This window comes from Canariomyces notabilis, assembly GCF_033297395.1.
Source record: "Canariomyces notabilis strain CBS 508.74 unplaced genomic scaffold N656scaffold_4, whole genome shotgun sequence".
Classification (NCBI taxonomy): domain Eukaryota; kingdom Fungi; phylum Ascomycota; class Sordariomycetes; order Sordariales; family Chaetomiaceae; genus Canariomyces; species Canariomyces notabilis.
The window spans coordinates 1,016,333-1,034,844 of record NW_027041826.1 but is presented as its reverse complement, the minus strand read 5'-3'; the positions used below and the strand labels follow the sequence as shown (position 1 = coordinate 1,034,844).

The 18,512-nt window shown below is 55.5% G+C and overlaps 7 protein-coding genes across 7 annotated transcripts; 5 read left to right on the top strand and 2 right to left on the bottom strand.

The window, feature by feature from the left end:
* Nucleotides 1–704: 704 nt before the first annotated feature.
* N656DRAFT_776370 (uncharacterized protein) lies at nt 705–2,231 on the bottom strand. The gene is made up of 4 exons (XM_064814626.1): nt 1,850–2,231; nt 1,670–1,783; nt 1,484–1,603; nt 705–1,428 (listed from the first exon to the last, which is right to left on the bottom strand). The coding sequence occupies exons 1-4, from the start codon at nt 2,052–2,054 to the stop codon at nt 1,094–1,096; spliced, it is 774 nt and encodes a 257-aa protein (XP_064672844.1). The 5' UTR covers nt 2,055–2,231; the 3' UTR covers nt 705–1,093.
* Nucleotides 2,232–2,757: 526 nt separating this feature from the next.
* Nucleotides 2,758–4,865, top strand: N656DRAFT_766523 (uncharacterized protein; the record flags this gene model as incomplete). Its single annotated transcript, XM_064813487.1, has 6 exons — nt 2,758–2,761; nt 2,857–2,913; nt 2,993–3,043; nt 3,166–3,249; nt 3,308–3,592; nt 3,649–4,865. The coding sequence occupies 6 exons, from the start codon at nt 2,758–2,760 to the stop codon at nt 4,863–4,865; spliced, it is 1,698 nt and encodes a 565-aa protein (XP_064672843.1).
* A 1,151-nt stretch (nt 4,866–6,016) lies between these two features.
* Nucleotides 6,017–9,708, bottom strand: N656DRAFT_835278 (P-loop containing nucleoside triphosphate hydrolase protein; the record flags this gene model as incomplete). The annotated part of the gene is made up of 4 exons (XM_064818746.1): nt 9,510–9,708; nt 9,419–9,439; nt 6,537–9,336; nt 6,017–6,399 (listed from the first exon to the last, which is right to left on the bottom strand). The coding sequence occupies exons 1-4, from the start codon at nt 9,570–9,572 to the stop codon at nt 6,017–6,019; spliced, it is 3,267 nt and encodes a 1,088-aa protein (XP_064672842.1). The 5' UTR covers nt 9,573–9,708.
* A 514-nt stretch (nt 9,709–10,222) lies between these two features.
* On the top strand, nt 10,223–11,800 carry N656DRAFT_795950 (uncharacterized protein; the record flags this gene model as incomplete). The annotated part of the gene is made up of 3 exons (XM_064817476.1): nt 10,223–10,528; nt 10,609–11,646; nt 11,717–11,800. 3 exons carry the CDS (start codon nt 10,223–10,225, stop codon nt 11,798–11,800), a joined length of 1,428 nt encoding a protein of 475 aa, XP_064672841.1.
* A 3,384-nt stretch (nt 11,801–15,184) lies between these two features.
* Nucleotides 15,185–15,735, top strand: N656DRAFT_766520 (uncharacterized protein; the record flags this gene model as incomplete). Its single annotated transcript, XM_064813486.1, has 2 exons — nt 15,185–15,612; nt 15,645–15,735. The coding sequence occupies 2 exons, from the start codon at nt 15,185–15,187 to the stop codon at nt 15,733–15,735; spliced, it is 519 nt and encodes a 172-aa protein (XP_064672840.1).
* On the top strand, nt 15,527–16,866 carry N656DRAFT_776365 (uncharacterized protein). The gene has a single exon (XM_064814625.1). It carries the CDS (start codon nt 15,851–15,853, stop codon nt 16,430–16,432), a length of 582 nt encoding a protein of 193 aa, XP_064672839.1. The 5' UTR covers nt 15,527–15,850; the 3' UTR covers nt 16,433–16,866.
* On the top strand, nt 16,567–18,139 carry N656DRAFT_491076 (uncharacterized protein). The gene is made up of 2 exons (XM_064809828.1): nt 16,567–17,116; nt 17,177–18,139. Exons 1-2 carry the CDS (start codon nt 16,700–16,702, stop codon nt 17,894–17,896), a joined length of 1,137 nt encoding a protein of 378 aa, XP_064672838.1. The 5' UTR covers nt 16,567–16,699; the 3' UTR covers nt 17,897–18,139.
* Nucleotides 18,140–18,512: the final 373 nt, after the last annotated feature.

Here is an 18,512-nt window from a genome sequence, read left to right as displayed (position 1 = left end):
GAGGTGGATAAGTGGCGCATGGAGTGCGCCGCCGCAAAACGCCTTTAAAAGCGGCGGTTGTTGGATGTCAAAGAAAAGACGGAAAAGACGTAACGTTAGTATATTGTTGCTGACAACTAGGACTCGAGGCGCCACTCGGCAGACAGATAACCTGTCAGCGGGTTGCAGGCAGGGGAAATTGATGATGATGACGGGAATAACTGGCTACCATGTCAGGGCTCATTATTAGTGTAATGTAGAAGGAAGGAGCCTTTGAAACGGAATATTTAATGGACCACCGATCCTGGTTCCATTCGAATTTCGAGAGCGTTTTCCGAGAAGGATCTAGGGCACCTCCAGCTTCTATGATGATTAACGGATACGGATAGCTTAGCGTTGACCTAAGCTAGCTGGGCGGCTTCCTGGGCAGTTGTCCTTGGCAGGAACCTTGGGGAATTTACTGCCCCGGAACACCGCCCTCACTAACGGTGGGGTATTGAACTTTCCCGAAGATTGGCTAAACTCGGTTTGGACACAACTTCACGCAAGAGCGAGAAGGGATCGGCAGGGGAGGAGCAGAAGACACTCATATTTCTCCATTGGTGGGTTTGGATGGACCTCAATGGTGAACTCTTCCCGCGATTTAGCTCAAGCCCTAACTTTGATTATTTGCTTGGAAGTTCGGAATCTAATAAGGCATATTGTACGGAGGTATCCGTATTGTATGTACAGTACACATTGACATGTCCGATTGTAATCTGTCTGCAATGAGCAATCCCAGGTTTAGACTAGAGCTTTCATGCCAGAAATCAGTGGAACCATCTCATCACATACCACGTCAGTGTATGAGCTCCCCCTAAGTCCCCTCAGTTGTCAGATGTGGGCTTCGCCATACTGCCATCGTTCAATGGCACAGAAGTGCAATAAGAGGCATGGAGCACTCGAATACATCTGTGAATGTGGTGCTCAACGTTCAATAATCCCAGCCCCTTTCGCCCGCCGAACCTGCTGAGGACGGACATACATAGTATTACATTTGCACCAAGATGGCAGATACAGAGTAGTTTATAGGGAGGCCCCACCCCCACTCTTGGGAGGGCAGCTCTGCACCTCTTTACTCCCTATCCGGCGGCACTGAGCTACCCTTGTCAGCTCCAGGAGATCCTCCCTTCGCCTTCTTTTCAGACTCAAGAAGCTCCCTGATGTGGTCATCCACCATTGCAATGTCAGCTTCAACCCCAAGCAGTCTCTCCTCGAGAATTTTCTCGTAATCCTGGTCCGAAAGCCGTTTAAGGGGGCTCCACCTTGACCAGAAGCCGTTGCTCTGTGTCGACGGGGACTCGGCGGCCCTAGCAGCTCTCTTTGCATCCATCCAGTTCAAAACGGTCTGGCCTCCTGCCCCATACAGTGAGAACATCAAGATACCTGGAAGAATGTTTCTTGGCCCCCCTTCAAGACAATCAGCATATTAGCTAGCCAACCGATTGAAGTTGTCAAGACTCACTTAATAAACCGCCCGACAGGCCAGCAAAGCCGCCTGCCACAGTGCTGGCCTTGAGCTTGTCCCTCGGGGCAGTTTCCGCTTCCCTCCCACCAAAGTAGTTAAGGGCAACCTGCCGAGCCCCTGAGAAGGTTTTTCCTGTCAGGACACTTCACATCGAAAGAGTCCCTTAGGCGGGGTGTAGCTTACCATAATAGCTAAATCCGAGCGTAAACCACTGTACTCCCGCGAAGGCCGAAAACAACACGGTTGGCGCAGACCGTATGATCCCGGCTGTGGCACCAGCAAATATACCGCACGCGCCTTGAGCATGTCAGAGCCATATGACATAGTATAGGTCAAGGATGATGGCTAGTTAAGGGAGCATACCGGCGGCTGCACCAACTTTAAGTGAAGGTACGACAATTTCTATCAACTCGGGCGGAATTGTCTGTCGTTGTCGTTGTTGCCTTGATGATGATGGTGTGGGAGTCCTCGGCTGGGGCTGTTCTGGATTTGGACTTGCAGGGGTTGCAGAGTGGCCCTGAGAGTCAATGGTGCCGTCGTGATGCTGTTCCAATACTATGCGCTTCATGCTTCCGGTGTAGAAGGCACAGGATTACCAAAGAAACTTAACAGGACGAGCTAAATCACCACAGCGTAGTATAGTTAGGAGGGTCTTGTCCAGCGGTTTCAGGAAGACAAAAAAAAAGAGAACAATGAAGGGAAAACCGGTCGTGGATGGGCGAAATTGCTCAAAGACTCAACAAGGTCATAATGGGAGATGCTGTGGAGTGAAGCATTATACAAGCCTATACCTGTGCTGCTATGTCGAGTGTATGAAGTTGAACTCCAGAGACAATAGCAGCAATAGGGATGTACTTTGTAGTTCACGTTAGGATGCAGAGTTGCCACTCCCCCTCAATGCCGCTAAGCCGTTTCCAGTTAGCGTTGATCAGGACCTCCAGCCCACCTGCTACAGCCAGCCAGAAGGGAAAAAAAATGTCAACCCTCATTCCTAAACCGACGCAGCTGATTTTTCGCTCCCACCCGCAAACCCAGCCTGCGTTACCAAACCACCTTACCACCCGCTCGATCGTGAGCCGGTCATCTTTGCACTCCCCCTTTATCTGTCTCCGTTTGCATCGCACCCGGGGACTCAATAGATTCATTGAGCAAGAAAGCGCTCTACCCATCTCAACCATTGTTGGAGACCCGCATCTCCGACAAACGACTTTTCCAACTGCGCGCTTCGGTGGTACATCGCAGCGCGTGGGCTGAGAAACGAAACCGCCATCATGGGTGAGCACCACCCAATAACCAGACTCCTCGCCCCATCGCAGAAGCGCGGGGCATTCGAACCTCTGCGGCATTGCTTGCTAACATTGTCCGTGCAGCGCCGAAGAAGAAGGAAGTCCAGAAGTTGTCTCTGGGCGATTTTTTGCAGGATCCCTGTGAGTGCTCCCCCCGATGCCAAGGCAGCTCAATTCGGCGGGCTTGGAGTTGTTGGAATCTGTGAACTGACTTGCGCAGCGTTTGGCGGTGGCGGCGGCTCCTGGGCGGATGAAGTCGAGGACACATATGGTAAGTTAGGCCCCCGGTAGACAGCCAGCCTGTTTGTTTTCCGCGCTGATTTTGCTAGCCTCTGGTATGCGATTTGCAGTAGCGAATTGAGAAGAGACCGAGAATATACTAACAGCAGCTAGGCACCCAGCCGCTTCCTCCCTCGGAGCGCCGCACCGGACAAACCTCGTACGGCGGAAGCAGCTCATATGGCGGAAATGATAGGGGTATGCCGCACCCTCAAATCACACTTTTAGGGAAATTGACTAACCTCTCTCTTTCAAGGTTACCACTCGCTCCGTGACAATTTGCCTCAGAAACTGCCCGACAAGCCGCCTTTCACCGCTCATCTTGGGAATCTGTCCTATGATGCCACCGTCGAGAGCGTTACTGAATTTTTCGAGGGCTGTGACATTGTGAGCGTGCGGATCATTGAGGATCGAGAGCAAAACCGTCCCAAGGGCTTTGCATATGCCGAGTTTGCCGATGTCGAGGGTCTCAAGACCGCTCTTACCCGAGATGGAATGACGTTTCAGGGTCGGAGCATCCGAATCAAGGTTGCGGATCCGCGTATGTCTATTCCTCCTTTGGTGAATTCTGTCACATCCACTGACTGTCTTTCACAGCGAGGGGGGGCTTCGAGAGAACCGATTCAGCCCGCGAATTAGATTGGTCCCAGCGCAGGGGTCCTTTGGCCGACGTTCCTTCCCGCGGTGGTGATCGGCGTGGTCCTGACTTTGGCGAGCGCCGCGGACCCCGCGAATTCCAGCCGAGCGACGATGGCAAAGTTCGTGACTTTAGTAACTGGGAGAGACGGGGCCCTCTGTCTCCTCTTTCACCGCCCGAGCGTCCCGAGTCTCGTGAGGGCTCCCGTCCACGTACCAACGAGGGCCGATCCGAGTCGTTTCGTGGTACCCGGAGAGCTTCGCCTGCCGCTTGGGGTCCGGGCGAAGGCCGCCAGGACGGTTCCCGCCCACCGCGTCGCGAATTTGCCGACCGCCCAGAGCGCCCAGAGCGCGTTCCGACCGCCGCCGAGAAAGAAACTAACTGGCGAAGCCTCATGCGTCCTGATGCACCTGCCAAGTCGCCCGGTCAATCCCACGAAGGCACTGAGGCACCCCCTTCGCCGGCCGCTTCTGCTGCAGCTCAGCCCTCTGGAAGGCCAAAGTTGCAGCTCACCAAGCGGACTGTCTCTGAGGCAGCCGATACCACTCCTGCTGCTGCCACTACCACTGATTCCAAAGCCAGCCCGTTCGGCGCCGCGCGTCCGATCGACACAGCCGCCCGGGAGCGTGAGGTTGAGGAGAGGCGTCTAAGAGAGAAGAAAGAGGCCGAGGAGAGAGCAAAGGAAGAAAAGCGTGCTCGGGAGGCTGCCGCTAAAGAAGCTGCCGAGAAAGCAGCTGCTGAAGAGGCAGCTAAAGCCAACAACGTAGCAGATACCCCAGTGGAGGAGGCAAAGCCAGCAGCAGCGGAAGCCGCTGCGGACGGCCCTTCAAGCGAGCAAAAGATCCCCATCCGGCCGCGTGAGGCTCGGGACAGTGCCCCAGCGCCCAAGTCACGGGCTGTCGAAAGCGGTAATTGGAGGCAGGCTTCAGGTGAGCAGCGTGCGCCTTCTCGCGGCGGGCATATCCCTAGCGGTCCGCGCCGTGGCGGTCCCGCTCGTGGCCCTCGCAGCGACATCCCACGGGCACCCCGGTCCAGCGGAAATGGTCCTGCCCCGCAGCCGCCGCAGTCACCCAGCGTCGAGCAGAGCCCATCAACGCCGACGGTCGATGAGGATGGCTGGACTATGGTCCCCAACAAGGGCCGCCGCGGACAGAGCAACCGCCCTGTTGTTTCCTGAGTGCAACAAAGGCGGCCTCTGAAGCTCGCGCTCACCGCTTCATCTACTTAGGGCTCGATCGGCCCCGGGCGAGTGCCCTGGCGCTCGTGACTGGGTGGACGTGGGTTTCTCCCATTGCCCTCCCTCGCTCGCGCGCTCTCCGCTCCCATTGCAATCTTGTTCGTCCTCCTCCAAGATAGCTAGGCCTCAGCACTACCCACTATCCTCGTTCAACCTTTCGTAACGAGGTAAATCATGCCGGCTTTGCGTTTCTCCTCTTAGACACCGGATTTTCGGGATGACGGATCTACCACTCATTTCCAATGCTGGGTTGTCAGTCGGCATGGCCCGCAGTTGACAAGAGCGGACAAGACGCAATGATCCCGACCAAGAACACTCACGGCTCTCCGAAAAAGTATGCATCTCTCGCCACTTGGCAACGTCTTTAATGCACAGGAAATGCGGCGGCGCGGTGTTTCTCGGTTTCTAGATTGAGGGCGCCCTCTATCAAAACGGGGCAATAGCGAAACGATCGATGTGGATTGCGTGGTTTTTTTTGGTCGTCACGGCAGGTGCTGTCTGCTTTGATATGGGCACAATCTCGGCTCTTCTGGACGGGAGGACAAATATCCTAATAGATCTGGGCTCAAAGGTTGGGAGGCGGTCTCCCTTCACGCTTTGCGGGCTCCTGCCTGTCCTTGGGGTTTGATTTTCTCTTTTCGCGGTCATCTCATGCAGTCTAGCTGGCCACCCTTTTCTATCTCCTCTTTCCTTGATGGTTGAAACCGCTGTATCGCCTCCTACGTAGGGGCCATTCAGCGCAGATCAGACTAGCCTGGAAGCTGAATTTTCCTGCGGGTTAGCGGGTTCGAGGGTTGGGTCCTGCTCGGTTTAGACAAGGCATAGCAAGACAAAAAGTCAATGGGACACGCATGTTTGTGAGTTGGTGTTGCCTGGTGTTGTGGTTCGCGTGATGTGATTCTATGCTCCTAACCACCTTCATCCGCATGCCCACCAAGGTACATAAAATGTGTGATTGACGAAGTTATTTGTTTACAGTCTCCAACAGAGAACCACTGCTGGCAGCATCAACATCATCATCACAGAAAGCTCCCCACACGCTCCTTTTCCCTCCCACTACCTTAAGTATGTAGTCGTCCTCTACATACGTACTACCGCTTCAAAGTCTTTTGCTTCTGCGCGTCGGTCGCCACGTTGCGGCCCTCGACCAGCAAGCCCTTGCGGCGCCGCACCGAGTCCATGTAGCGCTTGGCCACGTTCTCGCGGTCGCCGTACTCGCCCAGGTCCTCGAGGTCGTCCTCGGTAAAAGGCACCCAGAAGGGGTCCTCGTCGAGGACCTCGAAGCCGGCGAAGATGAGCTGCGGCTGCGCGGCGCCCGAGGTCCGCTTGCGCATCTCGTCGGCAAAGCCAAACGACTCGGCCACGGGCAAGAGGGCCTGGATCGTGAAAAAGGGCGTGCCCTCGTTCATCGCCTCGGCCTGGACCCGCCCGCGCCGCCGGGTGAGTACGTCGTACACGCGGCCGAGGACTTCGGCTGTTTTCGGCAAAGGGGGGTTAGGTTAGTGAGTTTTTGTTGATGGGGGGGGGCGGCGGGGTGACGGAACCACAGAACGGGAAGGAAAGGAAGAAGATGTGGAAGAAGAGCGGGATGAGGACTGGGAGTGGACGTACTGGATGCTTGGATCTCGCACGAGTACATGGCCAGCATGAGCCTCGGCGACCAGTCCAAGAAGGCCTTGTGAATCGACTGCTGGACCGTTTTGATCACCTCGCCCGTCAGACGGCCCAGACGATCCCGCGCCTCGGTAGATTCGTCGCCCCCTTCGTCTGTCGTCGAGATGTCCTCAATGAACACGGCGATACCCTGCACCGGCTCGTGGCAGAGCGGACCGTGCTGTGTGGCAAGCTGGAACCCGTACGTGATCTTGTCGCTGAAATGGTGCGGGCTGAGGGACTCTTGTTGAGCCAAAGTCCGGTTATCGGTACTCTTCTTGTGAATGCTATCGGAGCCGAAGGCCTTGGGAAAGAGCTGCTCCTTGGTGGCGTCGATGAGAAGGTTCGGGCCTGTCCGGCGGGGACCGAACGAGACGATCCGGTCGACGACCCCTTTCCATGTGTCGAGACGCCCTTTCTCGCCGTCGAACTGGGATTGGAGCTTTCTGCCGAGTTCTTCGGACGGGAGGACTTTTCGGGCCCTTGAGAGTTCGTCGTCACCCTCGGCAGCTTCGTCCTGGATGGTGACATGCTCTGCTGCTCGCTCCGGGGATGAATTATCGCGCGGTTCCTCGGCCGCTCTGCGATCAGAGTATAGCCGCTTGATGCTTCCTGCATTCTTGACGAGAAAGGTGGTGACGTCGGAGGGGAGGGGCCTCACCCGCAGAGTAACCGACACCTGCTTGGAGCTCGTCACACCAACCACCACACCTCGACCCAAGTCTTTGTTAACGGGTGGGCGCATCTCTTCGGCGCGGACGATGGTTTCCCGGTAGGGCACGATGGGCGCGCCAGCCTGGACCTCGCAGCCGGCGAACCGTTCCCGGAGATCTGTCAAGCACCTCTCAAGATGCAGTTCTCCGGCGGTCAACAAGACGTGCTCGCCACTGGAGAATTGCTCATACTCGGCGCAAGGGTCGCTCTGCACAAGCAGCTGAAGACCCTTAATCATTTTGTCGAGGTCGTACGGGTTGACAGGTTCCAACGCCACACGCACAATGGGTCTACCTTGGAGGTTCGCGATGCCAGCCAGGTTGACGGATCCTTCGAGCTGGCTGCACAGGGTTCCGGATTTCAGGATCCCGCTGCCTTCAAGGCCCCGGATGCCAAAGACGACACCAGCAGGAACCGACTTAAGGGCCTCAAGGTTGCGGCCCATGAGCATGTAGAGCGCCGTAACTTTTACCTTGTTCGGTACAGGCTCAGCGAAAGGTTGGGCTGGGGAGAATTTGGGCGGTAAGACGTAAATCTCGTCCCCGACAGACAGCGTCCCGGAATAGATGCGAGCAAACCCGATGAGGTGCTCGGGCTCGACTTGCTTCTCGTCGCCCTCTGGCACTTCGTGCTCCAACGTGGCCTCTGAGAACGCTGTTGTGAGGGCATCCATGTCGTTTCCGCCACCCATGTTCCCTTGGGCCCGGGCTGCCTCGGCTCGCTTCTGTCTTGCCAATTCTCGCGCCTCCTCGCCGCTCATAGGACCTCGACGCCTGTTTTCTGGCAGTTCGCTCTCCTTAACCGATACCATTTTGCTGACGTAGGCTACCATAGGGTCTGACGGCGCCTTTTTGAACGACACCATGGCCTCCTTGACTCGAGGGTCGATGTGCTCTGCCCCCGGGACCTCTTGCAACAGGGAAGGGAAGCGCTCAGCTTGCGCCGATCTCGGTGAAGGAAGCGATTCAACCACGGAAACTAGCAAGGCCACCGACAGCGGCAACCAAGAAGAAAACACGGTGGTAAGAAGGAGCCTTGGGTCCCGGGAACGGAGGATATGGGGGGGGATTGAGAGATTAAGGGATTTGGTTATCTTCTCGAGAAGAGCGGCATCCCCCTTCCCGTTGTCTCCACCCACGGTTGCCTGATAGACGGCCCATATTTGCTCGAGCACCAGCTGGACAAAGATGGGTTTCAGGGGCCGCCCCTTCAGATGCTTGGGGCCCAGGACCTTCTTCGTCTTGGGGTCCAGATAGAAGTTCCCCCAGAGAACCTTTTCCAGTATACTTCGTTTGATGCCAAGTTTCTTCTCGTAGAGGCCGGCAAACTGCCTTACGGTAAAAGCCCAGCCATCGATGGCGCTGCCAAAAATGACGTTGTTCTTTTCGGGAGCAAAGTACAGTTCCTCGTCATCTCTTTCCTGAAACTGGAGCTCACCAGCGTCGACCTGTTGCTCCGCCAGCCTGGCCTCCTTGGCTTCCTTGGCTGCTGAGGCAGCGACTCGCTCCTCCATCCTCTGCCGCCAGTTGAGGTCTTCCTCCATCCGCTCGCCCTGGAAGAAGCTCCCTAGAACCGCATTGACCTGCTCTAAAAGCTTGCTTAAGTGGATATATGCCTCTCCAGGAGTCATCTTCAGCTCTGTGATCAGACGGTCTATCTTGTTGATGACGAGGAGAGGCTTCAGCTTCTCAATCCACGTTTGCCTCAGGACCGTGACCGTCTGGCTGCACACACCCTCCACTGCATCGACCAAGACTACGGCTCCGTCACAGAGACGCGACGCCGTGGACACCTCGCTGCTAAAGTCGATATGACCGGGGGAATCTATGAGGTTGATGAGGTACTCTTTTGGTTCAGGGGCAGCCTCAGGACTCGCCCTCCGCAACATCGAGAAGTAGAGCGAGATGGCTGACGACTCCATAGTGATTCCCCTCAGCTGCTCATCCGGTCGAGAATCCAGATAACGGATCTTGCCGGCCAGCTTCGGCGAGATGATGCCATTTGTGGCGAGAAGGGCATCTGTAAGTGATGTTTTGCCGTGGTCCTAGGAGAGGATGTGTGAGCTCCGAACTGGGTGTTACCGGCACTTTGCATAAGAAATGAGAAGATGGGATCTCTATCCGTACCACATGGGCCAGAATGCATATCTGTAGAATATTGGTTAGTTGATCAGTCTTGATTTTGATTTTGAGCTGGGAAGGTAGGAGAGGAACTTACATTCCGCACGTCATCAGCATTTTGCTGGAGTTTTGCCAGCTTTTCTGGACTAACAACGGGCATCTTGTGTGTAGCAATTCAACCTGACCTCAAGAAATGTAGTGTAAGGTAATGAGTGAGGGAAAGAATGACTTGATATCGACCCAACACTTAGGTTGTTGTTGTCCCTAGCAGGGGTAGGCACTGACTAACACCTCGATGGCTGCTTGAACGAGGAGGGAAAGTGGGATGTTTGGCGGGGCAAGAGGTTGATATACCCTGATACAGCGATGCAACATTCTGATTCAACATGATTCAAGATGACTGCGATAGCGGGCACACAGCATTGATGTCTACGGTTATGCAACTTGAGTGTCGACATGGAATATTGGATACCAACAGTAAAAACAGATAGAAAACACAGACAGGGGAGTGCGTTTCAATTTTGAATTCTGATGTCTCCTCCTCCTTCTTCTCTATGTATCTAACAGAATATGCAGTAGTCGAGTCCTTTCAGGTAAAAAGGCTATTGATGCACACCAAACCCTATCAGCCAGCGAAAATTCACCACTCGCGGCCCTCAAACACAAAAAATCGAGCCCCACCAAGCAAAGCATTCAAGTTTCTGGGTCTTTGTGGCAGCCAAGGCACCACCTCCCTACCGCTCTCAGTCAAAGCCTGCTAAAGACTGCCCGAATCGCTCGACGACATCAAGCGTTCAGACGATTGACAGTATGAGCGCTTTCCAGAACGGCATGGCGCCCGTCCGCGCCATGGAGGACGACAGCGACGTTGAGGAGGAAGCTCTCGTCGCCGACTATAGGGAGCAGGTGCAATATGAAGGCGGTATGGACGACGTCGACCAAGCCCTCCTCGCCCAACAGACGGACGATATCCAGGCCAAGCTGGCCCAGGCTGCCCAGCCCCTAGATTTCCAGGCGACCCTCGAAACAAAGTTCCAGAGCTACGACAATTACTGCGGACTCTTTCACTTCATCCTTAATTCAGAGAGCGGTCCTGTAGATCTCGAGCCTCCATCGGTTAGTTCTACCTGCGCCGGATGTCTGGGTTTCGGTTGGCCGGGGGTTCCGTTGCTGACCATGTTGTTTTGCTGATCTAGTACTACTGGGCGTGGGATGTGATTGATGAGTTCATCTACCAATTCAACACATTCTCCTCGTACAGGGCCAGGATTGCCCGCCAGGGAAACAACGAGGAGGAGGCGCAGATCCTGCGAGAGAACCCCAACACATGGGGCTGCTACAGCGTGCTCAACGTCCTCTACTCCCTGATTCAGAAGTCGCAAATCACGGAGCAGTTGGCGGCTATGAGGAGGAACGAGGACCCCATGCTCGTGGCCGGTCCCTATGGCTCAAAGAACCTCTACCGCATGCTGGGGTATTTCTCAATTATCGGCCTCCTCCGGGTCCATTGCCTCCTCGGAGACTTTAGCCTCGCGTTGAAAACGCTCGACGACATTGAGCTGAACAAGAAGGCTATGTTCGCCCGCGTCATGGCTGCCCACTTCACGACCTACTACTACGTGGGTTTCTCGTACATGATGATGCGCCGGTACGCCGACGCCATCCGCATGTTCAGCCACATCCTGGTCTACGTATCGCGGACCAAGAACTTCCAGAAGAACACGCAATACGACTCGATCTCCAAAAAGAACGACCAGATGCTCGCCTTGATTGCCATCTGCGTCGCCTTTCAGCCGACCCGCCTGGACGACACCATCCACACCGCCCTGCGCGAGAAGTATGGTGATCAGCTCCTGAAGCTGCAGCGCGGCGGCCCCGAGTCGCTTCCCGTCTACGAGGAGCTCTTCAAGCTTGCCTGCCCCAAGTTCATCTCGCCCGTCCCGCCCGACTTTGACCGCCCGGAGGCCAACGTCGACCCCATCGACCACCATCTGTCCATCTTCATGGAGGAGGTCAAGACAAACATGTGGAGCCCGACGGTCAAGTCGTATCTGCGGCTGTACACAACCATGGACCTGATGACGTTGGCCGGCTTCCTCGACGTCAAGCCTGAGGAGCTGCGCTCGTGGCTGCTCGTCAACAAGCAGCGGACTAAGCAGCTGCGCTGGACCGACAATGGATTGTTGGAGGGTGATTGGGTCAACATAAGCGATCTCGACTATGCGATGCAGGGTGTAAGTAATCCTGGCGAGAGCGGTTGGCCCACGGTGAAACGCTCGCAATGATGCTGACTTTACTGCGCAGGACCTGATTCATATCTCAGAAGCAAAGATGGGCCGCAAGCTGGTTGACTGGTATTTGCGTAACCTCTCCCGCACATATGCCTGAGCGTGATATAGTTTATGTTAGAACTGGATGATAATGCTGGCAACCAAACTTGGAAAGAGCTACGAATAGCATCTTCTCCTTGCTTGGGCCGCCTTAGTCATTGTGTAGTCTCGGGGGTCCGGTGTCCTGAGGCTACGCAGGTCTTCGTCAGCAAAATTGCATATTCGGCGTCGGAGGGCATACACTTTATCGAACGAAATTCGGGAGGGCTGAGGGCTGGGCTGGCGGGCAGAAGATAACTATCCATGGCGTGTGTCCGATACGAAGGTATCTAGATCTCAGACACTACCTGGGCTGGACGGGTGGATCGGTGTAACCGGCCAACTCGACCCCCAACCTCGAGACGTGGATGGACTGGGATGAGGCAGGCAGAGCGCCTGACGAGAGCGGGCGGTATTGTGGTGGCTGGAAGAGAGCGCGGCGAGACTCTCCAGAAAAGATGAATCAAACGCTCGGTTTGTCCCACGTGGTTCGTGATGACTCCAAAGCTATGTAGGTATTTATGTTGGACCAACGGGCCCTGCAGGCAATCCTGGAATGTGCAAGTGAATTCAACAGCAGGTTTCGCTTTGACAACGTTATCTTCCTGTAGTCGCACGAAAAAACCAGCTTGTCCAGGGAAAAATGCCACGATACCTCCAAGTCGGTACCAGCACTGAAGTGGAGAACAATGCCAAGCTTAGGCCGGCGCCTCGCGGGACAGCTTCCCCGGCACTGGTCCCGCAATCCGGGTCCGGCGGGGGGCGTCCCTTCCAGGAAAAAGAATTGAGGCCTCCGGCTACAACTTCCATGTAACTTTGAATACGTGAGGCTAGTACATTTTCTTTCCATTGCAGGGTAACGCTATGCACGTTACAGAGCCAAGTATCAAACTCGAGTATCCGACGCGAGTCGACGGGGAGCCACCGCCGGCCAGATTCGCTGCAGCCAAGCGCGGCGTGCAGCCGAAGAGACAAGAGAGGAGCTGCACCAACAAGCTAAATTACCCTAAGTTGTCCCACGCAGCCCAGTCTCTGCTCGGGAGCCGTCGGTGTTTTCGGGCCATCTTCGCTCCATCATCCTGCTCATGCAGAACGAGGTCCTTCTGGACCCTAGTTTGTTAGTTGCAAGACGGTGAAGCTGCATGATGCAGGCCATTGCAGTTCGCACACTGCGAGGGGTGGGGGAAGGCATCACTGTGAATGAGGTTGCGATAGGTACAGTACACTTACATACAGCACAGAATGCAGCCAGATGGGAGATCAACGCACCCGCCTGAATCTGATGTCATCCATTTTCCGATTTCCAACCCTGCAAATGATCCCAGGTTTTCTCTTCCTCCGCCGGTTATCTCTCCTCCCAACCTCCCCATCCGTGTCCCAGCCTGTGACACGCCGGATGCGAATTATGCGATAACGTGAGAGCTGCGCTGCTGGGGTGGGTCGGATCTGCTTGGAGAGCCCTTCAGATGGGACAATGCCTGGCCGGTTTCGGGCAGCATTCCAATCATGTTGGTCCATCTTGGAATGGGTGCGGTGGCCGCAGACGATTCGAAGACTGGAAAGATTGGCACTTTTCTTTCTTCGACCCGACCGACCGCCTCCCCGTCAACAAATCAGGCAAGAGGGGGTTCTGGCGGTTTCTCTCGGTGCGTCCATTTATCGTAACATATTTTTTTGTGCCGGCTCTAGCTGACGGCAACCCCACTGCCTAGCACCTTGGCGACACAACACCAAGACATCCCAAGACAACCTGGCGTTCGGCTCACCCAGCAGGGCGGGGCGGAGAAGTTACACTTCTGGCAAAGAGAGGAGTAACGTTAACGTCAACAGGACCCCGTCACAAAATATCGAGGTCCGTGATCAGCAACGGCGAAGGGAGTGGGGGGAGCGGGTGCCATGAATCCCGGCGTTTACCATACTGCCTCCGGAAGACTTCCCTCGGTTGAGTAATACCCAGAGGTAAGCTACCAGCTCCCTGAGTTAGGGGTCGTTGGGTGAACAGTGGGGAGACTCGGAGCGAGAGACTCGGAGCGAGAGACTCGAGGCGGGAGGTGAAGAATAGGCGGTCACCAATGGCCTGCCGAGGCTGTTACCAGAGGAATCTTGGCCATGTCGGTGTCGCCCACACCGCACTGCATAGGTTGGTAGTAAGGCGTTTGTTGCACAACAGAGCAGAGCCGGTGGTGTCCTCCAGTACGTATGTACAGTACCTTTGGGTAGTAACGGCACGTGTGGTGATGCAAATGTCTGCAAACATGTCAACATGTCCACTAGGTATTAAGGTATCTTGCAATCATGAGATACCGCGTTGCGATCAGTTCCCCAGTATGACCCTCGAAAGCGGTTATTGGCACCCTGCCCGGCGGGACGCAGCCCAGCGCTGGACAACTGGACAACTGTACAATACACTGGTCCCGAAAAATAGCTTGTGGATCTGACACATGCGCCGTGTTCCGTCTTGGTGTTGTTGACTAGTGATTCTCCCTTGCCTGCCCTGCTCGAGGACCGCCAATACAATGAAATAAGATCCGTACCGGTAAGTTTCAGTTCTCGAGTACCTTGTTGACAGATGCACCACTGATTCACTTCCGTTTTGGGTTCATGATACATAAGGTACAAGTACCTGCCCCAGGGAGCCCAGGCTGTAATTGCATTACCACCCGTTTACCAACCCGGTAAATTACCGGGACAGGGAGTGACATCCCCAAACCGCCAAGACCCATTAGGGAAAAATGCAGCAGCGTGGTCACTGACACCTGCGGAGCCCTGAACCGTGATGGTACGGTATCTAACCACCTGAGGTGCCAGCCAAGCTCCAGATCTTAATATCTACATAAAGCTTCCGCTGTTTCTCGAATGCGTGTTCGTCCCACAGCTTGTCCGCTCAGTTGACGTTTTCGAGGTCTGTGCGACAACAGGCAGTGAGGCACGCTTAGTTGAAAAACCATCTTGTCGTTGTTGTCCCGTCGCTCAACCCCACCAGTGATTCATCAATATCAGTTCCCCGACCTAGTACTTCAGCACTTGTTTGCTCGTGCCTGATCACGCCGCTTCCTATTCCACTTTGTTATCTGTTACAGCGCAGACAAAGCCGGCGAGGCTATCCAGCTGGCACCTTCATTCAAAAAACTATCGAATGCCTTCACCTGCCGCGGTTTTCAGAAGTACTGTACATTAACTATCTGATCTTTCGCGTCGACATTTCAAGCTGCGGACGCGCAACGGTGCCTTGTCAGCCTAGTGCTGCTTCATCAGCCAGCCTTCCTCAGCCAACGCCCTCGTCATCCTACCCGACCCTCGATGCAAGTTGTTGCTGGATAGCCTCTGCTGGCCTCATTGTGAGGCCATACGAGCACTGGCTTGAAATTCAGCAACGGCTATTCAAACGAGCCTCCGGCCTACGATGGCCGAGAACAAGAGCGAGAATGTAGCCCGATTAGCTTCCTTGTCGCCTCTGGCCAAAAGCAGCTCCGACTCAGACGTATCGCCGGGCACGCGAACGCCCTCGGCTCCGACCGACTATTTCTCGGTCAAGCCCGACACCCGTGCGAAACGAGACAGCTACCAGCGATCAAATGGACGATCGCCCCCGTCTGCGACCGCGTCGACCGATGCCAGCACCACCACGCTGGCCTCAATATCCGAAGAGGGCCAGGTGGGCAGCTCGCAGTACTCGTCCAACGACAGCTTCGACCGGGCGCAGGTGCCGTCCAGAAAGTCCTCTTCGGCATCTGTCACGTTCCGTCCACCACGCAATCCGTCTCTGCCGCAGGGTAACCCGCGTAGGACCGATAACCGGCGACTTCGCGAGTCGTCGCCTTCTCCAGTGAGGTGAGTGCTGGCCCTGCTTGTTTTTATTTTAGCCGTCTTCCCCATTCCGACGCGGTGCAGCATCATATCTGGAAATCTCCATGTGATTGCGGCCCGCGCCCCTGTGCTGTAACCCAGGCCTAGTGGTACTGTATCCATATCTCTCTCAGCGGGCATAGTGGTAGTTCCTATTCCCGAACGCCCGCAGTCCCTTTGACGAAAAACCTGCGCATACACTTTCAGAGGCGTCTCCGCCTTCATGTACCCGCAAAACGGCCCGCGGATTTGCGGAGCAAGTCTGCAAGCCGCGGTGGGTACTACTTTGGAGATCCTGCTCAAGGTACTTCCGAAGTTGCTTCGAGTTGCTGCCGACTACAGAGGCACTTCGGCAATTGTTACCGTCTCCAAAACTAAAAGCCAGGCTTGCCTGCCCCCCACGCTCCGAACTTTACACGCCACACGGTTGGAGCCTGCGAGTGCTACTGCTACTGCCTCGCCGGGAAACAGTTGTGGGCATGATGGCAGAAAGGAGAACGAGAGGTGTTGTCGGTGGTTCAACCCGGCGAATAACGGGCCCCTGGGCAGGATCACAGCATCATCACCATTGAGGGGGCAGGTGTCTCTTTTCGCTTCCGGTCTGGCCCACTCTTCGCCGACTGGCTGGGACTCCGAATCTCTAAAATCCCTGTCAACCCCACCCAAACTCTTCGACAGATCTAGCCCGATCAGATGTCATGAGTCGGGCCCAAATTCCGTTAGCTCGGCGGCGTGCGGAGGGGTCCAGGTCCAATTCCACGTTCGCTTTCTGCACCTTACCCGGACTTTGTGGCTGTGCTGTTGAAGATCATGATCACCACTCGCTGACGCCGATGCGCATGCAATCACTCTTTCTTCCGTCACACTCCCCTTTCCCACCTATCCCTCGTCCTAGCGGTTGGCCTGCCCCGGTTGCCTTCGGGTCTACAAATCTCGCAAGGGGTCGCGTGGGCTGCCCACGTGGTTACCTTGCATCATTGCGCCTGTCTGCCTTCACATTGCCGGACATTTTCTTTTAACTGGCTGTTGCTGAGAAGTCATTTCGTCTCGGATCGCAAAATCGACATCGGAAATGATGGCCACGCTAACAGAGAGTCCCCTTCGTCGCACCAGGTTCCAACAGCATGTCGGCTTCGATAACCTGCCTGTCGGCGAGGCCACCAAGAACAACCCTTCGTCGTTTACCCTGCAAGCCAGGCACTGGGGCTACCAGCCCTCGCGGAGGTCCCGCACATTCATGATCGGGGTGGACGAGCATGCCTATTCCGATTACGCACTCGTTTGGCTGCTGAACAACATGGTCGACGACGGTGATGAAGTGGTCTGTGTGAGGGTCGTAGAGAACCCCTTCCGACCTGGAGAAAGGAATTATCAGGATGAGGCAAAGCGGCTGCTGCTGGCCATCCAGGCCAAGAACGAGCTCAACAAGGCCATTAGCATCATCCTCGAATACTCGGTTGGCAAGCTCCACGACACTTTCCAGCAATTGGTAGGGTAGCCCGATCCTGACCAGCAATGTGTATCTGACGCTAATATCCCGTCCTGACAGCTTGGGATTTACAATCCCTCTATGCTAGTGGTTGGCACCAAGGGACGGTCGCTGGGGGGCATCCAGGGACTGGTGAACACGCGAAACTCGTTCTCCAAATACTGCCTCCAGTACAGCCCAATCCCGGTCGTCGTGGTCAGGCCAGACGACAAGCGGCTAAAGAAAAAAGAAAAGCGTTCCCACGATCTGTCGCGACAGAGCTACGCCGCCATGCTGGCGTACAACGACGGCAAACATGAGGCCGACAGCGAGGCCAGCAGCGTGTACGAGTTCGAGAGGAGCATATCGGCAGACGAGGAGGCGCACCGCGTCGCAGCGGCGATTGGGCTGCCTGCGAGTTTTGATCCCACCATCAAACCATACACCTCCCGGACCGCACCGCCCCGCCGGGCATCGCCGTCAGCGGCCCCGTCGTCTTCGCTGGCCCGCTCGGTCTCGGCCTCGCCGCCTCCGACGACCCTCACTGCCGAGAGCGGCGACGAGGACAGCGCTGATGAAGAGGACGAATTCGAGATCGAGGCCGTTTCAGGTAGCGAGATTCTACAAGGAGACCGGAAACAAGCTGGGCTTGACGAGCAGAAGCAGCGGCTCCACGCTATGGAGGTCGGCGAAGCCGCTGCCTTGCTCAAGTCGGGCAAGTCCAAGCAGCTCGAGGATGATGACGAGGAGGACGATGACGCTTCCCAGGAGAGAGCCGCAGACGACGGTTCCAAATCCTGACGTGTCCCTCTCCTCCTCTTGTCTAGCCGTCGGACGCTTCAAAGCGTGCTTCTCGGGCAGTCTCTTAGCCGAGCCAGGGGGAGCAGAATGTTAGGGCACCTGAAGGGGCTTCAGACACGGCATTACAAGATACAGCAGGATCATGGGCGTGCACTAGGCGTTATGAGGACATAATAGAGAGAGAAATCAATTTCTTTTGCTGGGTGGGATGCCGGGGGGAAAGGGCGGGGTCAAGGAGTAATGGGTGCTAGGAAAACGGTTTCTGTATTTGTATGTACTGTACAGCCTTGGGTCGGTTAAGTGGCTCCCTTCAGCGATTTTCTGATTGATAGAAGCAACTGCTCAATCCGCAGCTTATTGAGTGTATTTGGCGCTCTACCTCTGATACTTTTTCAGTTGGCTGGTTGCATAGTAGATGGACAAGGGGCTATCCCGTATTCCAATTCCACTTTTGAGTCCCATTTCTTGGAATGGCATACTGAAGCAATGCCTCTCCCCGCCCGTTCCTATCCATCAAGGAGCGTTATACCTATCAGTGCGCAAAAAGAGACTGGTATCACCATGTATGGCTTCATAGTCTCTACTGTACAGCACCTTTTGCGTACCTTGCTGGAAG